The following is a 22,285-nucleotide window of genomic DNA, read 5'->3' as shown; positions in this document are numbered from 1 at the left end:
AAAGCCATTAAGAATATTACTGATTTATTAACCACTACTAAGTCTTCCCTGGTGGCTCAGACAGTGAAGAATCTGCCTACAATGCAGGAGACCAGTGTTTGACCCCTGAGTCGGGAAGATCCCCTGGAGACAGAAATGTCTACCCACTCCAATATCCTTGTCTGGAGAATTCCATGGACAGAAGAGCCTGGTGGGCTGCACTCCATAGGGCTGCACAGAGTAGGACACAACTGAGTGACTAACACTTCCACTTTCAACCACGGCTGACTTATGAAGAAATAGTTCTTTCCCATTTATGATGTTTATAGCCCAAATAATGTCTTATATATAAACTTCATAGATTATAATAAAGTAGCAATTGAAACAACATAAATTATTTGGAACCAAGTTAACTGATTCTAACTACTCAAGGCACCCTAGGTTAAAAATGAGAAAGACTGATAAGCACACCATTAAAACCAAGTGCAGAGTGCAAATGCTACTTATTCACAACTTCCTTAAATAATGATAAAGATGCCATGTTTTAAAAAATAATAATCTTACCAAATTGGAAGGGACAGACACCTTTGGAAATAATTTTTTGAGAACTTCTTTAGCTTCTAACTCAACAGCTTCCACGTGTTGTTGTCTTTCCTAAAGCAGAGGAAGCACCAAATCAAACTCAGAGGATTAGAGAATTGAAAAATAAAAAAGCTACAGTCTTTTAAGCTTAAAGGAAGAAAAGGCAAATGTATTTTTTAAATTCTTATTACTGACAAATGTTCAAATTTCCCATTCTGAAATATCAATATGCTTACATAAGAAAAAAATCTGCAAAATCTCAAAAGCATCCTAAGTAACAAGTAATGTCTTATATTAATCAAGCTAAGGCAATATCTGACAATATGAACATTTTCCTTGCCATCAAGTGATACCCCTCCAGGAACAATTCAAAAACCAAACCAAAACAAAAAACATTTCCTACAGCTAAAACAAGCTACATGCAAAAAATATGCATCTGGGTGACATAACTGAGGCTGGCAAGTCTCTTTCCAAAAAATACATCACGGATGGGTACCATGGGATTAAAATGGCAACTTTGATACTTCCAGTTTCAAGGTCATGTGAAGCTATTTATGCTAAACAAAAGGGGAAAAAAGAACCACCAAAATTTGACAAGTGTACATATGAGAAAAGGAGTAAAGAGAAAGAGGAAAAATTAATGGTATACTACTTCACCAATGCCATACATCAAGAAAACTAATTCTGACACATATTCATGGACTCTGTCAGCTATAAATTTAAAGATAAGTATTACAAATGCATGTCTAGATTTGGTGATTTCAAATCCAAGTCTAATGGGTATCAATGATTAATTCAAAGCTGCAGTTTGTCAAAATTAGGATAATGATTTGATCACACAAAAAATAAATATATAATATTCAAATTATCTCTACAAGATTAAAAAAAGACATCTATAAAAATACACATCTAAACAAAGCCAAGAAAATCATCTCAAAACACTGGTGAAGTTCAACAGGTGACAAGAAGGCAAGCAAGCTAGCAAGATCTCAGGCCTATCTTTCCCCCATTATTTAAACTGATCTTTCAAATCTATTACAGATTTAAGATCTATTACAGATTTAAGATGCACACACTTCAATTTAAGAAAATCTAATAGTATAAAAAATCTAAAGTTATACAATAAGAAGCTAGAGATCAATCATATTCTGTACATACAAAATGCTGTTACTTTACTCAGAATAGTGGCAGGATTTTAAATAATAGAATATTTAATAGAGTATTTTTAATAATTCAATGAGTTTTAATGGAATATTTTCAATAACTCAATAAAGTCCACTATTTTTCAGAAATATACCCATCTAACTGCATAAAATAACATACATTCATTTAAGGAAAATGATTAACAGCTAATTCAGAAACAATCAAGAGCTCATTTCTATCATCTGACCCTAGAAGTGGTGGGCTTCCCTGATCGCTCAGCGGATAAAGAATCCGTCTGTAACGCAAGAAACACAGGAGACAGGGGTTTGATCCCTGGGTCTGGAAGATGCTCTGGAGAAGGAAATATTTTTGCCTGAAAAATCCCATGGCCAGAGGAGTGGTGGGCTACAGTCCATGGGGTCACAAAGAGTTGGACATGACTGAGCAACAAAGCACAGAAGCAGCAGAGCAACCTCTAAAGGAAATCAGTTAGGAAGAGAGACTGCGGGACAGAAAACTTTTTGAAAATTCCCCAAGGGAAAAATAATCTAACTAAAGGAAATAGGTGTCTAATTTGTAACTAACAAGAACAAAGGTGTACTAACAAGTTAGGTAAAAAGTTTTCATTTGACATAGTAGTTTGGTTGTGAATAGCAATTTCCATTCCACCTTAAAACCTGGAAAAGATAGAACTGAAAATTGCATCATTATCATTACTTCCTTACTATTACAATTTCCTTACTATTTTTATCTAAGTGTAATAGTGTGTGAAATGTCTTTCCTGTGAACCTGTCATTTACAGTGGCTCCTCAAGAACATTTACTCCTTACAGTACAACTTGTAGTCTATAGGTTCATCAGTATCACTTTACACCTATGCTATCTCAGGACTGTCTAAATACACACATTAAAACAGAGAAAGAGTATAAAGTCTATGCTCTATAGATCACTAGCCATGCAAGAGGCCATCATGCATTTGGTGATGAGGTTTGAAACATGGATAAATTCTTATATTCATCACCAAATACATGGTAAAACAAATTCTAGTTTTCTTTTGGAATCATAACACGCAAGAATGCCTGTGACAAGTGGTATATAACTTCTTGTAGGAATAGCATGATATTAAGAGTTTAGCACTTTGTAGATAACCAGCCTCATTAACAAAATAAAAGCTAAAAGGGAGCTCTTAACAGTGAAAACCAAAGTTATAGAAACAATCAGAAACTATACAGAGCCCCTACTGCTGAGAGAGCTGACTGCGGTGAAACTATGATGTCCAAGCTGGCCTGGATTTCTCTATTCTCTGGCCTGGATTTCTCTGGTCCCAATATTTGCTAGCTGTCTCAAATCAAGGTTTTAGTGAAAATTACGGCCTGATAAGTAAGTATATAACTAAACACAAATCCATTACACTAAAGGAAATATAACTACAAACATATATTTGATTAAAATTTTTATTAAAATTCTACTCTGCTTTTAAAAAAAAGTCCTTCAAATGTCATAAAGAACTACATTTAAAATTCAACGTATTACCTTAGCACACAAAATATGTGCTAAGATACTTCTAGAATACTTCTAGATACTTCTAGAATGCTGAATTGAATAACATAATGAACTTTAACCCATAACAAAAATTCAATAATTCTGTTCCAAGTTTATTCTTGGTAGGAATTTTCACAATTCTTGAAACTGCCCCATTTGTTTCTTTCAATCTTTAAATTCAACTTCTCAATTATAATTGATTAGAAATCTTTAAATCCATGGAACAACTTGAACTCAGGGAGAATTCTTAATCATTTGTAAGACAGAGGGGGATATATGTTTCAGGAGTACTTTATATACTCCAGTTAAGAGAATTATCCCTTGTACTAATACTGTATACTAAACATATATGCATCATTACTGTCCAGCCACTTAAAAACCTAGTTTAATTTCATCTCTTCTAAGGGACCATGCCCAACAACACACCCAAAATTGATGCCTTCCCTGTACTTCCTGTACTTCCCTGACTTTCATCGTTTTCCACCTTGTTTGAGTCATCTTGATATGCCTCAGAGAATCTAGGAGAGTCCACTAGGTGTGTGTTTGTTAATTAGATTAGATCTTTTTGGCTCAGAGTTTTCACCAAGTTCTCTTAACCAACCCAAGAGGTACACTCTGTCTGACAAGTGCTTACATTGGTAGCATAGGCCTCCTGAGACTCTTAAGCTTAAAGCAGTAATCACCAAAGCTCAAAAAATCAGGTAATCACAACAAAACCGCATGCCCAAAATTAAAGCTTCAAGGAGTAGGCGAAAAAAGCAAAGATGAGAGAGGTGGTAAGTATGGATGATAAGGAGATTTTATATTTAAATTGCAGTAAAATTAAATGCTTTAGTCGGATTTTAAGACAAGCTGCAGATTTTCTCTGTTCAGTGGATCGTTTCTAGGAGTTAGCATTACAACCTTGGAAGTCTTGTTCACTTTGTCCTGCAGCAATTTTTCAGTTGATGCCAATGCTTCCATTGCTTCCCAGTTTTTCTCCCGAAGGTCCTAATCATTTTTAGAAAGAATGATTTCAGTTTATCCATTATTGAAATATTTTTGCTTTTTGCTTCATCAGTATTTTGCACTGCATTTAAATGCTGGTTATTGCAAAATTATTTCAATGGGAAAATATGTATATTAGCAAGAAAACAAAAAGCAATGTTTAGAAGTTTGAATGAGAAAATAAAGATGCCCACTTCCCATGTTTTAGTATACACACCAAATATGCCAGCTTTAAAGTAATTACTATGCACACAAGACAAAGAAGAAAGCATTCAAAAGTAAGCACAGAAACCAAGATTACAAATATAATTTCAGGTACATCGAATATCAAAGGATTAAGGACAGAACAAATACACAAGTATTACAAAAGGCTTTAAATATGATTTTTAAACAGGACCCAGTATCATTCATGGGACTTTCCACTGCAGCATAACAATTTTTCCTCTAAATATGTTTTATTGATTTAACACATTTCAAGTCTACCTAGGAATGACATAGGAATTCACTGTATTTCTCTGTCTTTCTTGGCATGGTCAAATGTGCATACCAAAAAACAACCTGACAGGAACTGCACAAGCTACTTGATCAAGGCAAACAGGAAGGCTAGAAAGCTATAAAACCCATTCTTTTGTAAGAGAAAGAAGCTGAGCTCTGAAAGATCTATTTTAAAAGCATTTCATTAGCAAATAGTAATAAGGACAATCTGCTATATTTCCATATTTCTTCAGATTTAGAAATCTAAAAAGATTAAAAACAAAAACTAAAAAGCCAATAACCACTATGTATTGAATGCTTACTTATGTGTCCAACACTGTACCTGGCACTTCACATAAATTTTCATTAATCCTCGTAACAACCCGAAGAGGTACGTATTCCCATTTTATAGATGGCAAAACCACAGCTCAGGTAAGTTAATAAACATGACCACGTGTACAAGGCAAATGAGGCAGAAATAGAACGGACTGACGTCACAATCTGCTGGCCTCCAGGGTCCTGGCTCTTTTCACATGCTGCAATGCCTCCAGCACTGCTGCTGCTGCTGCATTAAACTGGCATTACTATGCCTTCCTTATCTTACAATTCCAATCATAAAGCAAAGCTAAGATGTCAACAGTAATACTGGCAGATTGATCTCAGGTTTTTTGGCCAAGCAATGCTATTAGTAACGTTACAAACACACAAAGGGCAATTCACGTACCTAATTTTGACAAACTCAGGGGAGCAGAAACACGTCAACTTGTTAAATTAACAAATTAATGCAAACTTTGAAAAATCAAATTTCATTAGAAAATACTGGCTTAGATTTCAATAACATTTCTAACTTTGCTTAAGTCTTAATGAAACTTGTGTGTGCAAAAATTCTTCATCTAGCAAAAATGCTTGTATTCTACTTAAAGGTGTTGTCTTCTGATCAGAGAGACTTAAAGAAACTTATCTAAATTTACTATTTGTCAATATTTCTCAGGGCACTATCCCATCCATTCTAACCTAAATGTATTCAGGTTGTGAGGCCTCTAACATGCTTAAATCACCAAAATTTGAAAACACCTCTCAGTTTAAAAAGGGAAGTGCCAGAGACTTCAAAAGACACATAAATATTGAAAATACTAAGTCTGAATTCTGGCATTATTTTTATAGTTTACAAAAAGGCTAGCCCAGTCAAAAAAAGAAAAGCCTTTAAGATAATGAGCTGAAAGAATTATTTTCCAGTAAAAGTTCAACAGAGAGTAAACTATAGGGTTTTTTTAAGCTGAAGCTATAATAATTCTAACTTGAATATTTAAATATTCAGATGTGTACAAAATGGACTTTTCACTTATTCATTTAAAAAAAAAATCTACTCTCTAATAAAGTGATTTCCCCAATAATGTTCTCAAAAAAAACCCTACACACAAAACAATACTTTCCTACAAAGATTAAGAAATTTAAAGTAAAAGTAGATTAAAAGAATTCTAATCCATGGATTTCAGTGAAATAATAAGCTTTATTCTGATAAAGACTTGCTTACATTATTTTTCTTCCTCTGGTGTTCAACAGCATCCTTCAAAGAATCTAACTCATTCTCGAGATCAGTTATTTCCTTCTCTTTTTCTGAAATTCTAAACCAGAAAATGGATTTATATAACAGTATTTTAGGTAAACAGTGAACATAGTATTAGTTACTACAAAACAAAAACAGCAAGTAGGTGATGCTTTGAAAAATGCAGTAACCTAGGCAAACTCTTTAAGCTTAACTACAGCTACCACAGAAAATCCATTTTCAGAATGCATTCTTATTTTCAGAAATAAATAAAACTTTACAGTATGATATGTTGACATTTATGCTAAAAAGAAATCATCCCCTAAGAAACAGTTCATGAATACATGAACTGCTATAGTTGTAGTTACTTCTATTTTTCACTAGGGCAGTGAAGTAGCTATTTTCACAAGAGTAAAAAGTGATGTAGGTGCACTCCCTTAAATTTTCTTTTTCAGAAGGTAATGAAATCAATTATGATTTTCAGTGGCTCACAATAAAAGTATGACATTAACGTAAGGTAGGTGTTCTCTTTTCACTTTCATAACAGTCTTGAGATTCATGTTATTTTGGTTCTGTCAAATGACTTAGTTACTTCCCAGAAATGCAGAAAGAAATGGCAAAGATTTACACTTTGATTCTGTTATAGCTGAGAAGTAGCTAGGGTAGAAAATTAAATTACAAATACCTCTTCCCTAAGAATAAGGCTCTATATAAGGGGTTCGCAAACTAGAGTTCTGGGCAAGACCCACAGTCTAGTATTGTATGGACCTCAAGCCAAGACCTGATTTTATGTTTTTAAAGAATTGTGGGGAATAAAGGAAAAAAAGAGTATGAAACTATGTGGCCCACAAAGCCTAAAATATTCACTATCAGGCCATTTACTAAAAAGAAGTTTGCTTGCCAACCCTTGCTCTACATAGACAAACTCAAGACCCAATTTAACAGTAAATAATTCTAAACTAGTAACTTTGTAAACCACCAACTTTGTAAACAAGTCAAGATGGAACTGAATATACTTAATGTGGCTGACATTTAACATGTTGAAGCATACCAACTTACCTGAAATGACCTTAAACAAAATCTTTTAGAGAAAAATACAGACCCACAATAAAAATGTTTCAGCTTACAAAAAAAACAAAAAAACTCCTTAAAAGAGAGCAACCATAAAGATTACAAGATTTGTTTTTTTAATGCAGAAGCTAAACCAAAATTTGCATGGTTCAATTCTATAATGATACCAGTAGAATAAGTGAGATAGTTTAAGGTGAATTAGCAAAGGCTTCAAAGTATAGCTATATGTGATTAGATATTTTCTGAAAATTGCCTGAAAAACCAGTATCACACTCAACAAAACGTTCAAAGAAATCCAAATATTTCATACCATAAAAGGTACATCAGCTTAGCCAAAGACACAGCTAAGGTCTTTGATCTACTATCCAAGAAATCCAAATAAAACTATAGGGGAGTATTTGCAATTACATTCAATTGCTTATCTGAGAGCTCTGTAGTAACAAAAATTTACCACTTTTCAAATTGTGAATAAAAATTATTACTTACACTTTTAACAGTTCTTCATGAGGGGGAAAAGAAGATGCCTATTAAAAGAGTTCAATGTTACTTTAAAACAAAGCTTTCCAGAAGACTGCAAATAATTAAAACTCTTCTCAGACATAAATTAAGACAACACCAAAGATAAAACTATAGAATAATTATATGCCAACAAAAGGTAATTTTAATAAAAACATTTGCACATTGATAAAATGTACTGAATGTTAAATCAAATCTTCATTGTCACTATATTCTTAAAACTTTTCACTTAAATATATATTAGTTTCCTATCAGGTGCAAAGCACTAGTTAATATCTTAAATTCTCCTAATGCACAATTCATATTTGACTATGTTAAGTTTCCAAAAGTAAAAACAATAAAACCATTAATGAAGGAAAGGTTAGGTAACTTGCATATAAAAAATTTTACATAATATTTATATATTATGTACATAGTCCTTCATATACACTATTTATTCTTGATGACAATCTCCCAAACTAAACTACTATAAACTTCTTGTTGACAAGGATGCTAATTCTTTTGCCCTTCAAAACATACATAAGATAAATATACAGTATTTATCCTTGATGACAATCTCCCAAACTAAACTACTATAAACTTCTTGTTGACAAGGATGCTAATTCTTTTGTCCTTCAAAACATACATAAGATAAATTAATTTAAAGACTACTTTGGTAACATTAATTTAAAAAAATACACATCATATTTTTACCAAGCAGAATTATACTTTGAAAAAGTATTTTGAATAGTGGTAAATTATTACTTATAATATTACATATTTCTTAGTTTCTCTCCCATTGTAGATGTTCTGAGAAAAGGGGAAGAAGTAAGGCATACACAGTTTTAAACTGACCTCTAAAGGATTTTATCTGACTTCCTAAGGAAAGGATTCTAAAGAATCTGAAAACATAGACACAGATACAAAACAGAGCTGGACTATATATATATATATTGTGGATACTTTATAAACTATAGATTACCATATCTTGGCTATGACATAGCAAATTGCTTTATATTTTAGGAAATTTGATAAACAGTTATAAATAAATAAAACAATGAAAAGGCAAAAGTCATGAGTCATAAAATTTTTACCACATAAATAAAAGGCAAGGCATCTAACAGAACCTACCTGTTGGTAGTTTTGTTGCTTAAGCTCCTCAATTTGGGACTTAAACAATTTGTTTTCATCTTGTACTTCCTATTTAAACAAAAATTAAACAGGAATACAGAAATTTTATTTTCAATATAAACTTTAAAACATATCACACAAGCCAGGGAAAATCTAAAATAATAAAGATTTTCCAACAGTATAATAAGCCCTATATTAAAACACTTTATAAAATTAGAATAGGGCTTCCCAGGTGGCAAGAGTAGTAAAGAACCTGCTTGCCAATGCAGGAGACAGATAAGAAGCAGGCTTGATCCCTGGGTGGGGAAGATCCCTTAGGCCCAAGGACATGGCAAGCCACTCCAGAATTCTTGCCTGGAGAATCCCATGGACAGAGGGGCCTGGCAGGCTACAGTCCATAAAGTCACAAAGAGTCAGATGCTACTGAGGCAATTTAGCACACACACATGCATAAAACTGGAATAATTAAATTATTCTGTACTATCTAGGGAGTGAGTATGTCTCAATGGAAGAAATCCAGAAACAAACCCAAACACCTGTAGGAATTTACTACAGGGTGATACCTCAAATCAGTAGGGCAAATTCTACTGAAATTTTATACTGGATATATCTTTGTGTGGGGGATCTCCATTCTGAAGATCAGCCCTGGGATTTCTTTGGAAGGAATGATGCTAAAGCTGAAATTCCAGTACTTTGGCCACCTCATGCGAAGAGTTGACTCATTGGAAAAGACTGATGCTGGGAGGGATTGGGGGCAGGAGGAGAAGGGGACGACAGAGGATGAGATGGTTGGATGGCATCACTGACTCGACGGACGTGAGTCTGAGTGAACTCCAGGAGTTGGTGATGGACAGGGAGGCCTGGCGTGCTGTGGTTCATGGGGTCGCAAAGTCGGACACGACTGAGCGACGGAACGGAACTGGACTGTCCTACAGACTGTAGGGTCTTTAGCAGCATCCACAGCCTCCAGCTGCTAGGTGCAGCAGCACCGCTCGACCAGCTGTGACAGCCAGAAATGCCTCCAAATACTGGGGCAAGGGCGGAGGGGGACCAATGCAGTAAAGCAATAACAGATTATTTAAAAATGTAGCTTGTCTTTTGTTTTTTAAGGTTGAAATGCTAATCTCATAACTTAAATTACATGTTACTAAAACATCTAAGCAAAAATAAATAAATTATAAACAGTATTAGAAAAAAACATGTGAAAACATTCTTACGATCACAGAAGGGAAGATAAATTCAAGACTTCAAACTCAGAAAATTACTTATATCTGAGTACATAAAAGTTGTAAACTTCTAAGGTGGTGGGGGGAGGGGACAAAGGAAGTCAAAAGAAAAACTTAAATTGCCCCGCATATGACAGAAGGCTAGTTTCTCTTATTATGTAAAAAGGATCTTACTAAATTAGTTTTTTAAAAAGTCAACCAAGAGGAGGAAATTAGGAAACTCATTTACAAATACTCATATACAAATGAAGAGTGCTTAACTTCTCTCACTCTTGTTTAGTCACTAAGTCACTGGTAGCGTCCATGTCCAACTCTTTTGCAACCCTATGGACTGTAGCCTACCAGGCTCCTCTGTCCATGGGATTTCCCAATTTCCCAGGCAAGAATATTTGAGTGGGTAGGCATTTCCTTCTCCAGGGATTGAACCTACATCTCCTGCACTGGCAGGAGGATTTTTTACCAATGAGCCCACCTGGGGAGCTCTACTTTTCTCACTAGCAAATGTAAATTAAAATAATATAACCATCTTTCAAGCAGAATATCAAATCTTTTATCTTCATCAGTATTGACGAGGATGAAAAGGAATGGCTCTCTGTTGCAGAATGTAATTTAGTTGCTGTAGTTCAGTTGTTTAATTGAGTGTAATTTAGTTGTTTAGTTGTAATTCAGTCTATCACAGAGTGTAAATTAGTAAAAACACTTGGAAGGGCAATTTAGCATCATCTGACAAAATTTTAAATGAATCTACTTGGGAACAAAAGGAACGCGTCAGAATCAACCCTTGGAGCAGAAAATGTGAAAACAAGTATGTGAGACAACGTTGTTGCTGTTCAGTCGCTCAGTCGTGTCAGACTCTTTGCGACCCATGGACTGCAGCACACCAGGCTTCCCTGTCCTTCACAATCTCCCAGAGTTTGTTCAAACTCATGTCCATTGAATTAGTGATGCCATTCAACCATCTCATCCTCTGTCATCCCCGTCTCCTCCTGCCCTCAATCTTTCCCAGCACCAGGGTCTTTTTCCAATGTGTTGGCTCTTCACATAAAGTGGCCAAAGTATTGGAGGTTCAGCATCAGTCCTTCAAATGAATATTCAGGACTGATTTCCTTTAGGATTAACTGCTTTGAAGGGACTCTCAAGAGTCTTCTCCAGCACCACAGTTCAAAAGCATCACTTCTTTGGCGCTCAGCCTTCTTTCTGGTCCAGCTCTCACATACATGCATGAGACACTGCAGACATCTAAAATCTCCTATCACTTCAAAACAAAGTTCTATAAGGACTTTCAATACTAACTACGTGAAGATGACGTGATACTACTTTCTATTTTAACTATCACTTTCAAGAGGGGAAAAAACCCTCTGCATAAAACTTTCACCCAAAAGTTCACTTGCGGGAATTTTAAATACAGATCACATACTGTATAAGACCCAGCCTGCCAATGCAGGAGACATAAGAGATGTGGGTTCAATCCCTGGGTCAGGAAGGCCACCTGGAGAAGGGAATGGCAATTCACTCTAGTATTCTTGCCTAGGAAATCCCAAGGACCCAGGAGCCTGGTGGGCTACAGTCCCTAGGGTAGCAAAGAGTCAGACACAACTGAAACAACTCAGCATGGCACTGTAAGTACAGAAGGTGTGTGTGTTAAGGATACTCACCACAGAATTGTTTTAACAGGAAACACAACTCTAATAATCTAGGTGTTCATAAACTAAGACTGGTGGAATAAATAATAATACAATCATACAAAAAATATAACAACATCATTAAACATTAAGATAAAAATGTGCTTATGTGGGAATATCTCAGAAAGATTACTGAGTGAGCAGAGGCGCAAAATACAAAAGTGTGTATGATTAAAAATACAGTGTATTTAAACACACACACACACTGTATGCATGGGCACTTACTCAAAAGATACATAAACAAGTGACAGTAGTTATCTGAGGAATGAGACCCAGGGTCTGGGTGGGAAGGAATGTCATTTTGTACTCTATCTTCTTCTTTAGTAGTTAAAATTGTTTTCAAACATGCAAAGACAGTAACTCATATGATAATTCTAAGTAAATACATGTACCTGTAACAGCTTTGTTTTGCTAGAAAGATCACTCTCCCTCTCTTTTAGCATAGTTTCTAATCTCTTCATTTCATTTTCCTTTTCTTTCAACCTAGAATTTTTACAAAGATGTTTTATTTAGTTAGGTGAATTGGAGGAGCATGGAAGAATTTTAGGACAATGAACTTTTCCTTTTATGATTCTATAATGATAGACACATCATACATTAGTCAAAAACCTACAGAATGTACCACACAAACTAAACCCTAATGGATACTATGGACAGTTAATAACAATAAATATACTGACTTCACTCATGAATTGTAACAAATTACCACACTAATATAAGATGTAAATAAGAAGAGACATGAGAGGGGAGGGTATACAGAAATTCTCTGTATTGCTCTCTCAATTTTCTCTGTAAACCTAAAAGTGCTCCCCCAAATATTGCATTAATTTTTTAATGTGAGGTAGAAATAAATCTCAAATCATACTTTAATGATCTATATACCACTAAGAGGGCTTCCCTTGTAGCTCAGTCGGTAAAGAATCTCCCTGCAATGCAGAAGATCTGGGTTTGATTCCTGGGTTGGGAAGATCCCCCGGAGAAGGAAATGGCAACCCACTCCAGTATTCTTGCCTGGAGAATCCCCGTGGACAGAGGAGCCTGGCAGGCTACAGTCCTTGGGGTCTCAAGAGTCGGACACGACTTAGCGACTAAACCACCAAGGCCATACCACTAACAACACGCCTGAAACATGTCTCTCAGCTTTCTATTTGCAAATGACACAAAAGCACCTTGACAGTTACACAAGCCCACAAGATAAACAGTTGTACAAATGAGCAATATAAATGCCACAAAGAGACATCCCCTTTTTCTTCAAGAAGATAATGACTTAATAAATATCTTCAATATTTTACTTCTTTAAAGATAACAGCTTCAAAGAGCCACTTCTTAAACAACAATAAAGACTGAAAAGATCATATCTAAGTAAAAATCTCTTAAAAGTAATTAATAGAAGGCCAAAAAGATTAAGTCCAGATACACTTTTTACCACTTGGACCAATTTAAGAAAACAGACTTCACAGGATAAAAATTTTCTAGGATGAACAGATTAACACTTCCTTTGCTCACTGCATGTATGCTGCTGCTGCTAAATCACTTCAGTCGTCTCCAACTCTTTGTGCCCCTATGGATTGTAGCCTGCCAGGCTCCTCTGTCCATAGGATTCTCCAGGCAAGAATACTGGGGCAGGTTCCTGTTTCCTCCTCCAGGGGATCTCCCTGACCCAGAGATCGAACCCACATCTCTTCTTGTCTCCTGCCTTGGCAGGTGGGTTTCTTTACCACTAGCGCCACCTGGGAAGCCCATGCTTATTAGATTAAATATTTTTACTATTCGGCTCATTAGACTGAACATTTTTACTATTTGGCACAATATGACTGATGTGACAAAAGATACTACTTTCCCCAAAGTGCAAGTTACTTTTATAGAAAGATTCCATGTTCACTATCAAAATTATGGCTAAGATTATCTTCTGGTTAATTCAGAGATGTTGATCTCTCACGTAATAAAAATGATTTTAATTTGAAATAAATTTAACCTCTCTTTACAATAATTACATACTTCATTCAAAAAGAGGGTAAGACAGAGAACTTAAAACCAGTCTATATTAATAGAAAATGCATTTGAAGAGTTTGGAAAGGATAGTCTCCTATCTGAAAGCACTTGAAAGGTCTCTGTTTTATTATACCAAATAGAGATTTATTTACCCTTGGATTATAATTCCTACTTAACAAGAAAGTTAAAGACTTAGAAGAAACTCATCATAATATTCAAGGACATTCAAGAAAATATTGAAAATTTCCTCTTTAAAATGCTAGCTAAAAGTATACTTACACACTCTGAAGTTCTTCAAATTGTGATGCAGAACACGCCTAAGAAACAGATTTCACATTTTTAATTCTAACGTCAAAAAGATCAGGTTCTACAACATATTATAGAATTAGTCACCAATAAAATAAAAACACAACTATCTGTGGTAGATTTAAGATTGAGCCATTCATAAAACAAAGAATGAATTTTCTTTAATTTTTAATATCCATTTGTTAAAGGATTACAGATTAATATACCACGTAAACAACAAACACTTAACAAGGAGAATGAGAGTTCGTCTGAAAAAGTAAGGAGAGGAAATGCCTTTAGACTCAGGTTCACAAATGAGGCAGTGATAGATTTGACAGGAATAAAAGTTAATTTTATTTTATCAACAACAATAAAACTATGATAGCACAGTAATTTTTATGGCAAAAAAAAATCTCAGGAGAATATATTAACTTCTTTATTTTCTAGTACAGTAAAATACAGATTCCTCATTTTTTATAAAATATGCTGGCAATCTATTTATATTATACCTCTTGAAACTTATGCTGTGCAAATTCCTGAACATGAGTTTTTAAAGATTCGTTTTCTTCTTGAAGGTCCTGAAAAAGAATAAGTCTGAATAAAATTGATACTGAAATATGAAAAAGGATGTTACCTTTCATCTTTTTAACTTCTCACCTGTAGCCGTCTCCCTCTATTGTGTAGGTCTCTCTCCTTCTCTTCTAAAACAGTCTTCATGTGACTCATCTGTTCCTCCTTTCCTTTTAATCTAGCAGTAAGTTAATAAGAACTATCAATGAAAATGTTACATGACCAAAGACTAAGCAAAGTAAAAGGAGATTGGAAAAGCACATTTCAGATTGTACTCATAACCCAAATTGATTAAATAAGCTAAAAAAGTAAATATCTTATGTATAAAGGCATATAAGGTTTTGGAGACATCAAGCTGAGAAGCAGCTCTGTTCCCACCCATTAACACACTGTTTAAGTCAATACCAGCAAATTTAGCTTATTATGACTAGTCTGGGTATGAAATATATAACCAGTTTCACAGTGGCTATTAAAATGAGCAAAGAGCAACATATCAGTTTAAGGTCACGTTTAGATTATAAACCAGAAAAATAAGACTTCCACTGTATCCCCATTCCCATCAGTAAACCTGTGGGTTAAAGTCTAATGAAAAATTTAAGACCTTGAGGCCTTTAAGATATAATTTGATGTTCTTTAAAATATTACTTGAAATCAAATAAAAAGGAGTTAGGATTTTCATTATAATTTTATATTTAACTTGTGGGAAAGAAATATTAAAGGGAAGTGAGGAAGACAATACTTACAAGTTCTGAAGTTCCTGAACTTGAGAAGTGATAGATAACTGAAATGCAAAGCAGCAGAAAAAAAGTAACTCATTTTCTTTCAGTTTACTTTACTACACTTATGATAAACCTTAAAATGTGTACATTTCAAACCACAAAGATCCTAGTTGAATTATTCATGTCAAAATGAGATGACTTGATTTCACCCTCTCCTGACCCCAATGACAGTAAGAGTGAGAAATTTTACAAGGGTGTGTAGGGGGAGAAGAGACAAGGAATAGTTATGAATGATAAGTCTAAGGCAAGTGACACTTCTAAAACTGTGAAAATTAGAATATTAACTGTCCACATACCTCCCACAATGTCAGAGCACTTTTCTCTCCCAGTCGTCAAGGCCACCTCCTCAACAGTACTTTATGTAAGCGTGTGCTTAGTCTCAGTCATGTCCATCTCTTTGCGACCCCATGCACTGTAGCCCGCCAGGCCCCTGTCCATGGGGATTCTCCAGATAATAATACTGGAGTATTCCTTATACTCTCCTTTAATCTCCTCTTCTTATCATACACAATACAACAGGATCTTTTATTCCCCACTGTCTTCCCACAGTCCCTTCAGATATTGGCTTAGGTACTAGCTCCTCAGGAGGGGACTTTCTGAATTCTCAATCTCTGTTAGGAGTTTAATCATTTCCTCATACCTTACTTCATTCAACACATTATCTCCAACAAATAATACTTTGATAAGTAGGAGGAACTGAATAAACATTTCTAAATTAATCTGTTGGATAAATGCATGAATCATCTCTTCCATGCAATCTCAGTATTTCTTTCAATGAAACCTTATCAGATTAAATTCACCAAAACCACACATTTATTTCCAGTAACCACATCTACCTCTGAAATACCGCCATGAAATCTGTACTTTATTCTATAGGCAAAGGTTGAGTAATACATATAGTAAAAATATTTTGGAACATGCATTTAAAAAAAAAAGTTTACCGAAGTGTTTTGTTTTGTTAAGTTGGCAAACTAAAATAAACATTACTACGAAAACTTCCCAGAAAAAGAACTTTAACAATTAAAAGGTATATTGATTCAAATATTAAGAACATTTTCTCAAACCAGGCAAAAATAATAAGCACAAAACTCAACATACTTACAACACACCACTAAAAAGTTTTTTTCTGAGTAACAAGAAAAAAACCAAATAGTTCATAAATACGTATACACTAATAAATCTGTCATGCTATGGCTCTGGGATTTTTACCTGTTGAGCCTTTTCAAGCTGGATATTTCCTATTTCTTCTTTTAGAGCCTCTATTTCCTGTTTCAAATCCTTGACAATGACAAAACAGACAAGATTGGACAATGGAAACACAGAAATTGACATAAAATGCAATGTACAGACAAACACATGAAATTAAATGGTATTCACTAAAGTTGATAAACAAAAAAACAAAACATAGGTTTTATCTCTCTCAATACCTGAATAGTTTTCTCCTTATTAGCAACTTTGAGCAGTTCAGCTTCCAAAAGCTCTTCCACAGACTTGATCTTTCCGTCTTTTTCATGGATCCTTAAATAAGGAAATACAGGATTAAACGTGGACAGAAATCATCAAGACCCACCACTAAGATATAAAAACAGCACCAAACCGTGAACAAGTTCACCAAATCAATTCTCCCCATTTTAAGTAAAAGAAGAACTTGCAGCCAGGAAAAAACACTTAAGAGTTCCTCCTAAACAAGAATTCAGCAGTAACTACTAGATGGTTGAAGCCTATACACACAAGGAGAAGCTGGTGACATGCTTCAAAAGAGCACAGGGAATGTTAAGATTTGTATTCCAAAGAATACTGGGGAGAACTGAGTTCCTCTCAACAATATAGGCTTCTAGAGAGCTCTGAAAGCTATACCAGAACTTATATACAATTATAGCATTAAACCTTACAGATACTTCAAGAAAACAACACATATAAAGAACTGACCTCTATTCAATATAACTTGTTTGTTAATAGTTCTTACTGCATTAAAAAATTAACAATTTCATACTCTAAGTTAATAAATGGGAGTCCATCATGGAAACCGATTTTTAACAATCACAAATTGCACTGGGAAAGCACAGCTAAGTTGCCTTATTCCAACAATGAAAAAATCCTAGCCACCTCAACTGCACAATAAAGTAAGACTTATGACCATGAAGAAAATGGAGCAAAAGAAAAAGACCAGCTTAATAATGTCATTACTTACACTTTCTTAAGTTCTTCAACTAGAGATGCAAAGGAAACCTAGAAATAGGAGGGTATCCTACTTAGTAATATGCTCAAAATATAAATGGGCCATAAATAGAAAAGTATGTTATTTTTTTTAATTAAAATTTCTACTATACCAAAATCTGGGAAAAATAAACCTGGGAATTAATTCTTTCCAGGTTTTTCTGAACGTAAGAATTATGAAAAGCACTTTGAAAGTAAGGCACTTTAAAGCTACTTATGGTAAGTTTAGGTCAAAAGAAAAATCAGTGTATAAATATTAAAATTATTAATTCAATGATCCTAACCATATAAGGAGAAGATAGGTAACCTCTTCTACTATTATTTAGAATTTTTACTTTACATATGTATATTCAAAACCATCTATCATTACAGTAACGAGCAAGGACATGCTATCTGGAGTACTCTATCCAGTGTTTGCCATAAAGTCAGCGTTTACTAAACTGCAGCTCCTATTACTCACAATCAAGTCGCCAATCAATCACAGATTAAAACTGCAGATGACAAATACCATGGAGAAGGGAGGGACAAACAAGACTCGCTAATGTGTTTGGTAACAGGCATGCCCACTGTTTACAAGAGAATAGTTATAAGATCTGTTTAACATATTACCTGATCATTTTGCTTGGCCTTTAAATCTTGAACTTCTTTTGTCAAAGATGAATTTTCTGTTCTTATTGCCTTTTTCAAAGACACATAAGTACAACATACTTTAATTTTCTGAAAAAAACAACTACCTTCAAAATACAGTAGCTTCTCATTTTTCTCTAGCTGCTTCTTTTCCTTTCTGAAGGCCCAGAAATCTCAGTTGCTCTACATGTCTACAATTCTATAACTTCCAGAGCCAGCCAAATAGAGTTTTAATTTGATTATCCTCTCAAGTATTTCTACTTATGTTTCCACAACCTGAAAACCACAAAGTATACCACTTGCCAAGTCACTTCTCGCCTTAAAATCAAATACACTGTTTACCCTATTTCTTCCAGCAATCCTATTCAAATTAAGTTACTTAAGGCTAACGATGGGGCATCCCAAGTGGTGCTAGAGGTAAAGAACCCACCTGCCAATGCAGGAGACATAAGAGATGTGGGTTTGATCCCTGGGTCAGGAAGATCCCCTGGAGGAGGACATGGCAACCCACTCCAGTATTCTTGCCTGGAGAATCCCAAGGACAGAAGAGCCTGGTGGGCTACAGTCCATGGGGTCGCACAGAGTCAGACATGACTGAAGCAACCTAGCACACACTCAGGCAAGGCTAATGATAACCGTAAAATGGAACTTCATTCTCTCCTTTCTCTGGTCTCTAACACTATTTCATGAACGTATCAACTCCACTAGTTACTATTATGACCAGTTACTGTTTGGTTATAATTCAGGCATAGGTGGAGGTGGGAAAGCCCTAGAAACCATAATAACAGTATCTACTTCATTAAGGCAGTAAATGCTACAGTCAACCACACATTTTTCTATTTATAATAAAATCTTAAGTTTAATGAAAAAAGAACATCATATAAATTCATTAAATGTGGGTAACTGAAAAGCTATGGGAAAAATATTACACGTTACAGCGAAAACTCTTCATGTCACTGAATAATCACAGGTAAAACAAATATACAATATGCTTTACTTTCAGCTCTTCCTCTTTCGTGGCCACCTGAATAAGTCCAGTTTCGAGTAATTCTTCTACAGTCTTCAACTTCTCATCTTTCTCCTTAATGCTGAAATAATAAATTTAAAACACATGTATGAACTATATTTCAAGGAAAAATGACATGATTTCTAAATAAATATTTGACATGGATTAACTCTTAGGCCCATCGTTCTTTATAAACTTTCAATTCTAGAAAGGTTTCTGATGATCTTCAATCCTGGTCCAAGGGTTCTTCCTCTTTGCCAATAAATAAAATGTATTCAAGTAATGCATGCTTACATGCTAGCCTAAACAAGTAAATCATGGCCATACATGACTCTCATAAACCTAATTTAATGCCAAAGCAATCAAGAGTACATCACTCTCTTCCCTTTATGAAGTACAAAGAAAATTTTAAGAATTTACATTAATATAGTTAATCATTCTGTTATCTCAGACTTGGTAGAAATGAATCATTAAAATATTAAAAATAATTTTAATCTCTTACCATCTTTCCATTTGTTCCAAAACATCTTTACTAGGCTGAAACAAAATCACAAAAAAAAAAAAAAAAAACAAGATACTTTTACCAAGTTTGCATGAAATAAAACTACTTTAGAAATAGAATTCTATGAAAATTGTTTAGTATTAAATAGCTCCAAAATTTAGGAAGATGATCCATATTTAAAGACTGCTAATAGTTAAAGAATTTTTTCATTCAGAAAACACAAGAGACGAGGCTACACAAAAGACAAAGATGAAGTATAAAATGGGCTGGAAATGCCCAAACTTACCCCTGTGAGTAAGTTTTTATTTACCATAAAAGAAAATCTTAAGGATAAGAAGAGAATTTGCCTCTCCTTTACATTAATTCTTCAAATCTAAAATTCCAAGGCTCTAAGGCCTTGGAGGCCAAGAAAGAGGCTTTGCTCTTTTTCATTTTTGTTTTTCACCTAAGGTATAAGGCAAGTGTACAAAACCTGTGTTCAATTCAATGAATTTTTAACATGCAGATTTCACATAACCACCACCTAAGTCAATATACAGAATGTTTTAAAATTGACTGTCAAACGCAGAAGAAACACAAGCACATAGTCTCCTTGTTACGTTAAAACATGACATGTGAGCTGGTCCCCATCTTTGACCTATCTTCTAGTATTCCCCCAATACACACAAATTCCTCAATGTTATAATCTACTATATGTCCAGAAGTGGAGCACCCCCTTGGAAGTCCTAGGCCTTCAGGCAGCTAAGCAACTTGACAAAACAGATTCAGGGTCTTTTTCCCTTCAACATTCTCTTCTACCCATTCTGTTCCTTACCTGCTTTCTCCTAATTCTACTAGTTTTGTAATTTTTTCCCGTTTTACTAAAACCATTACAACCATTTTTCACTACTATTAATTTTTCCATTACCAAATCCTAGTCCTAAGATTCCATTTATTAAATATTTCTAAAATTAACTATGTTTTCTTCAATACCTTAGGTTAAGTTTCCAGCTTGACACATCTCAAATATCATAATACCCTGCCTCTAGTTCACAAGGATTATATTGTGAGGGGTACAGGAGAACTTCTCAATGGGAAAAAAAAACTTTCCTACCACTAGAAAGGAAAGAGATGTCAAAAATATATTAAATCATGATTGTAAACTGAAAACTAAATCATGCAGTAAGTTTATAAACCTTTCATCAAGATGACTTTTGTCCATCTTTATTTTTCATGAATCCTATCTCACACAAAAACAATATAAAATTTGCGACCATGCATGATGACAGATGTTACCTCGACTTATTGTGATCATTTAACAGTAATACAAATGTCAAATTATTATGTTGTACACCTGAAATTAATGTCAACTGTAAGTCAGTTTTAAAAAGGTACTATTAAGTCTTGGTTGTATGTAGCTTAATCAGTTAGCTGTACTCCACCTTTAGTTCTGCATACTGCACTACTACACAAATTTAAATACCCCATGGACACCATTATAATTCACCTAACATACCAGACAAAATGCTTATTCATTCTTTCAACATCCTGCAGCAGCACAGCCACATAATAGATCAAGCTCATGGTCCTTACACAGCTTTCATGATTAGGCCCTAGCAAGCTCGTCTCTTCTTACACCTCCACAACACGCCCTGAACATGCCAATTGTCCACACACTGCCATGACTTTTAATACTGTATCCCCTTAGCCCTGATTTCCACTTAGCTGCTCAGCAAATTCTTGGCTTTTTTCAAAATCAGGTTTAATTGTCCCCTCTCTGTGGTGCCTCTTCATCCTTATCCTCCTTCAGATAGAATTCTCTCTTCATCTAAACCTATCCACATTTTAAGAATTTTTGGAAAAAAAAGAAGAATTTTATTCATCACAATTTTCTGTGTATACAGCTATCTCCACCCATATTCTCAAACGCAGGAATCAAGTCTTATTCATCTCTATAGCCTTAGCATTATAGCACAGTACCCAGCATACTCTCAGTAAAAATTTAGTGGGCAGGATATACTTTAACAAGGTTACAGTCTAAGCACTCTTCATCAATTGCTCAATGAATATTCAATTGTATTAAACTGACCCAATTTAGTATCAATCCAATATTTTAACTTTATATATTATTAATCTAATCCAACCCAATTTTCTCCTCCTTGGATGATCTTCAAAACTACATCTTACACAGTAATGAAATTTTCTTCAGTAAAATACAAGGCTGCAGGGCAAAAGGGAAAAAAGTATTCTACCATCTTAATAATCTTGTTGTGTGTGTGTGTGTGTGTGTGTGTGTGTTAGTTGCTCATCCATGTCTGAGTCTTTGTGACACCACGGACTGTAGCCCACCAAGCTCCACTGAATCTGACGAAAGTATTAGAATAAAAATAAAAAGTAATGCTGCTCCTTTGTTCCAACCATCCCATCCTCTGTCATCCCATTCTCCCCCTGCCTTCAATCTTTCCCAGCAT

General features: G+C 34.7%; 1 protein-coding gene across 6 annotated transcripts in view; it reads right to left on the bottom strand.

Moving 5' to 3' along the window:
• The window catches only part of KTN1 (kinectin 1), an 80,511-nt gene that overhangs the window by 21,453 nt on the left and 36,773 nt on the right, over nucleotides 1–22,285 (bottom strand). For 3 of the 6 annotated variants that reach the window (XM_052646799.1, XM_052646800.1, XM_052646802.1), the window contains exons 18-33: nucleotides 19,836–19,870; nucleotides 19,325–19,415; nucleotides 18,310–18,378; nucleotides 17,675–17,712; nucleotides 16,911–17,001; nucleotides 16,693–16,761; nucleotides 15,448–15,485; nucleotides 14,792–14,882; nucleotides 14,644–14,712; nucleotides 14,129–14,166; nucleotides 12,250–12,340; nucleotides 8,950–9,018; nucleotides 7,810–7,847; nucleotides 6,241–6,331; nucleotides 4,149–4,235; nucleotides 544–633 (exon numbers count right to left, since the gene is read on the bottom strand). In XM_052646799.1, the coding sequence (XP_052502759.1) occupies nucleotides 544–633; nucleotides 4,149–4,235; nucleotides 6,241–6,331; nucleotides 7,810–7,847; nucleotides 8,950–9,018; nucleotides 12,250–12,340; nucleotides 14,129–14,166; nucleotides 14,644–14,712; nucleotides 14,792–14,882; nucleotides 15,448–15,485; nucleotides 16,693–16,761; nucleotides 16,911–17,001; nucleotides 17,675–17,712; nucleotides 18,310–18,378; nucleotides 19,325–19,415; nucleotides 19,836–19,870 (1,095 nt within the window). The remainder of the gene's footprint in view (nucleotides 1–543; nucleotides 634–4,148; nucleotides 4,236–6,240; nucleotides 6,332–7,809; nucleotides 7,848–8,949; nucleotides 9,019–12,249; nucleotides 12,341–14,128; nucleotides 14,167–14,643; nucleotides 14,713–14,791; nucleotides 14,883–15,447; nucleotides 15,486–16,692; nucleotides 16,762–16,910; nucleotides 17,002–17,674; nucleotides 17,713–18,309; nucleotides 18,379–19,324; nucleotides 19,416–19,835; nucleotides 19,871–22,285) is intronic. The other 3 variants (XM_052646801.1, XM_052646804.1, XM_052646803.1) reach the window with 2 other exon arrangements.

Source organism: Budorcas taxicolor, chromosome 10 (assembly GCF_023091745.1).
Source record: "Budorcas taxicolor isolate Tak-1 chromosome 10, Takin1.1, whole genome shotgun sequence".
In the NCBI taxonomy this organism is placed as follows: Eukaryota; Metazoa; Chordata; class Mammalia; order Artiodactyla; family Bovidae; genus Budorcas; species Budorcas taxicolor.
This window is presented reverse-complemented; position numbering and strand designations above follow the sequence as displayed.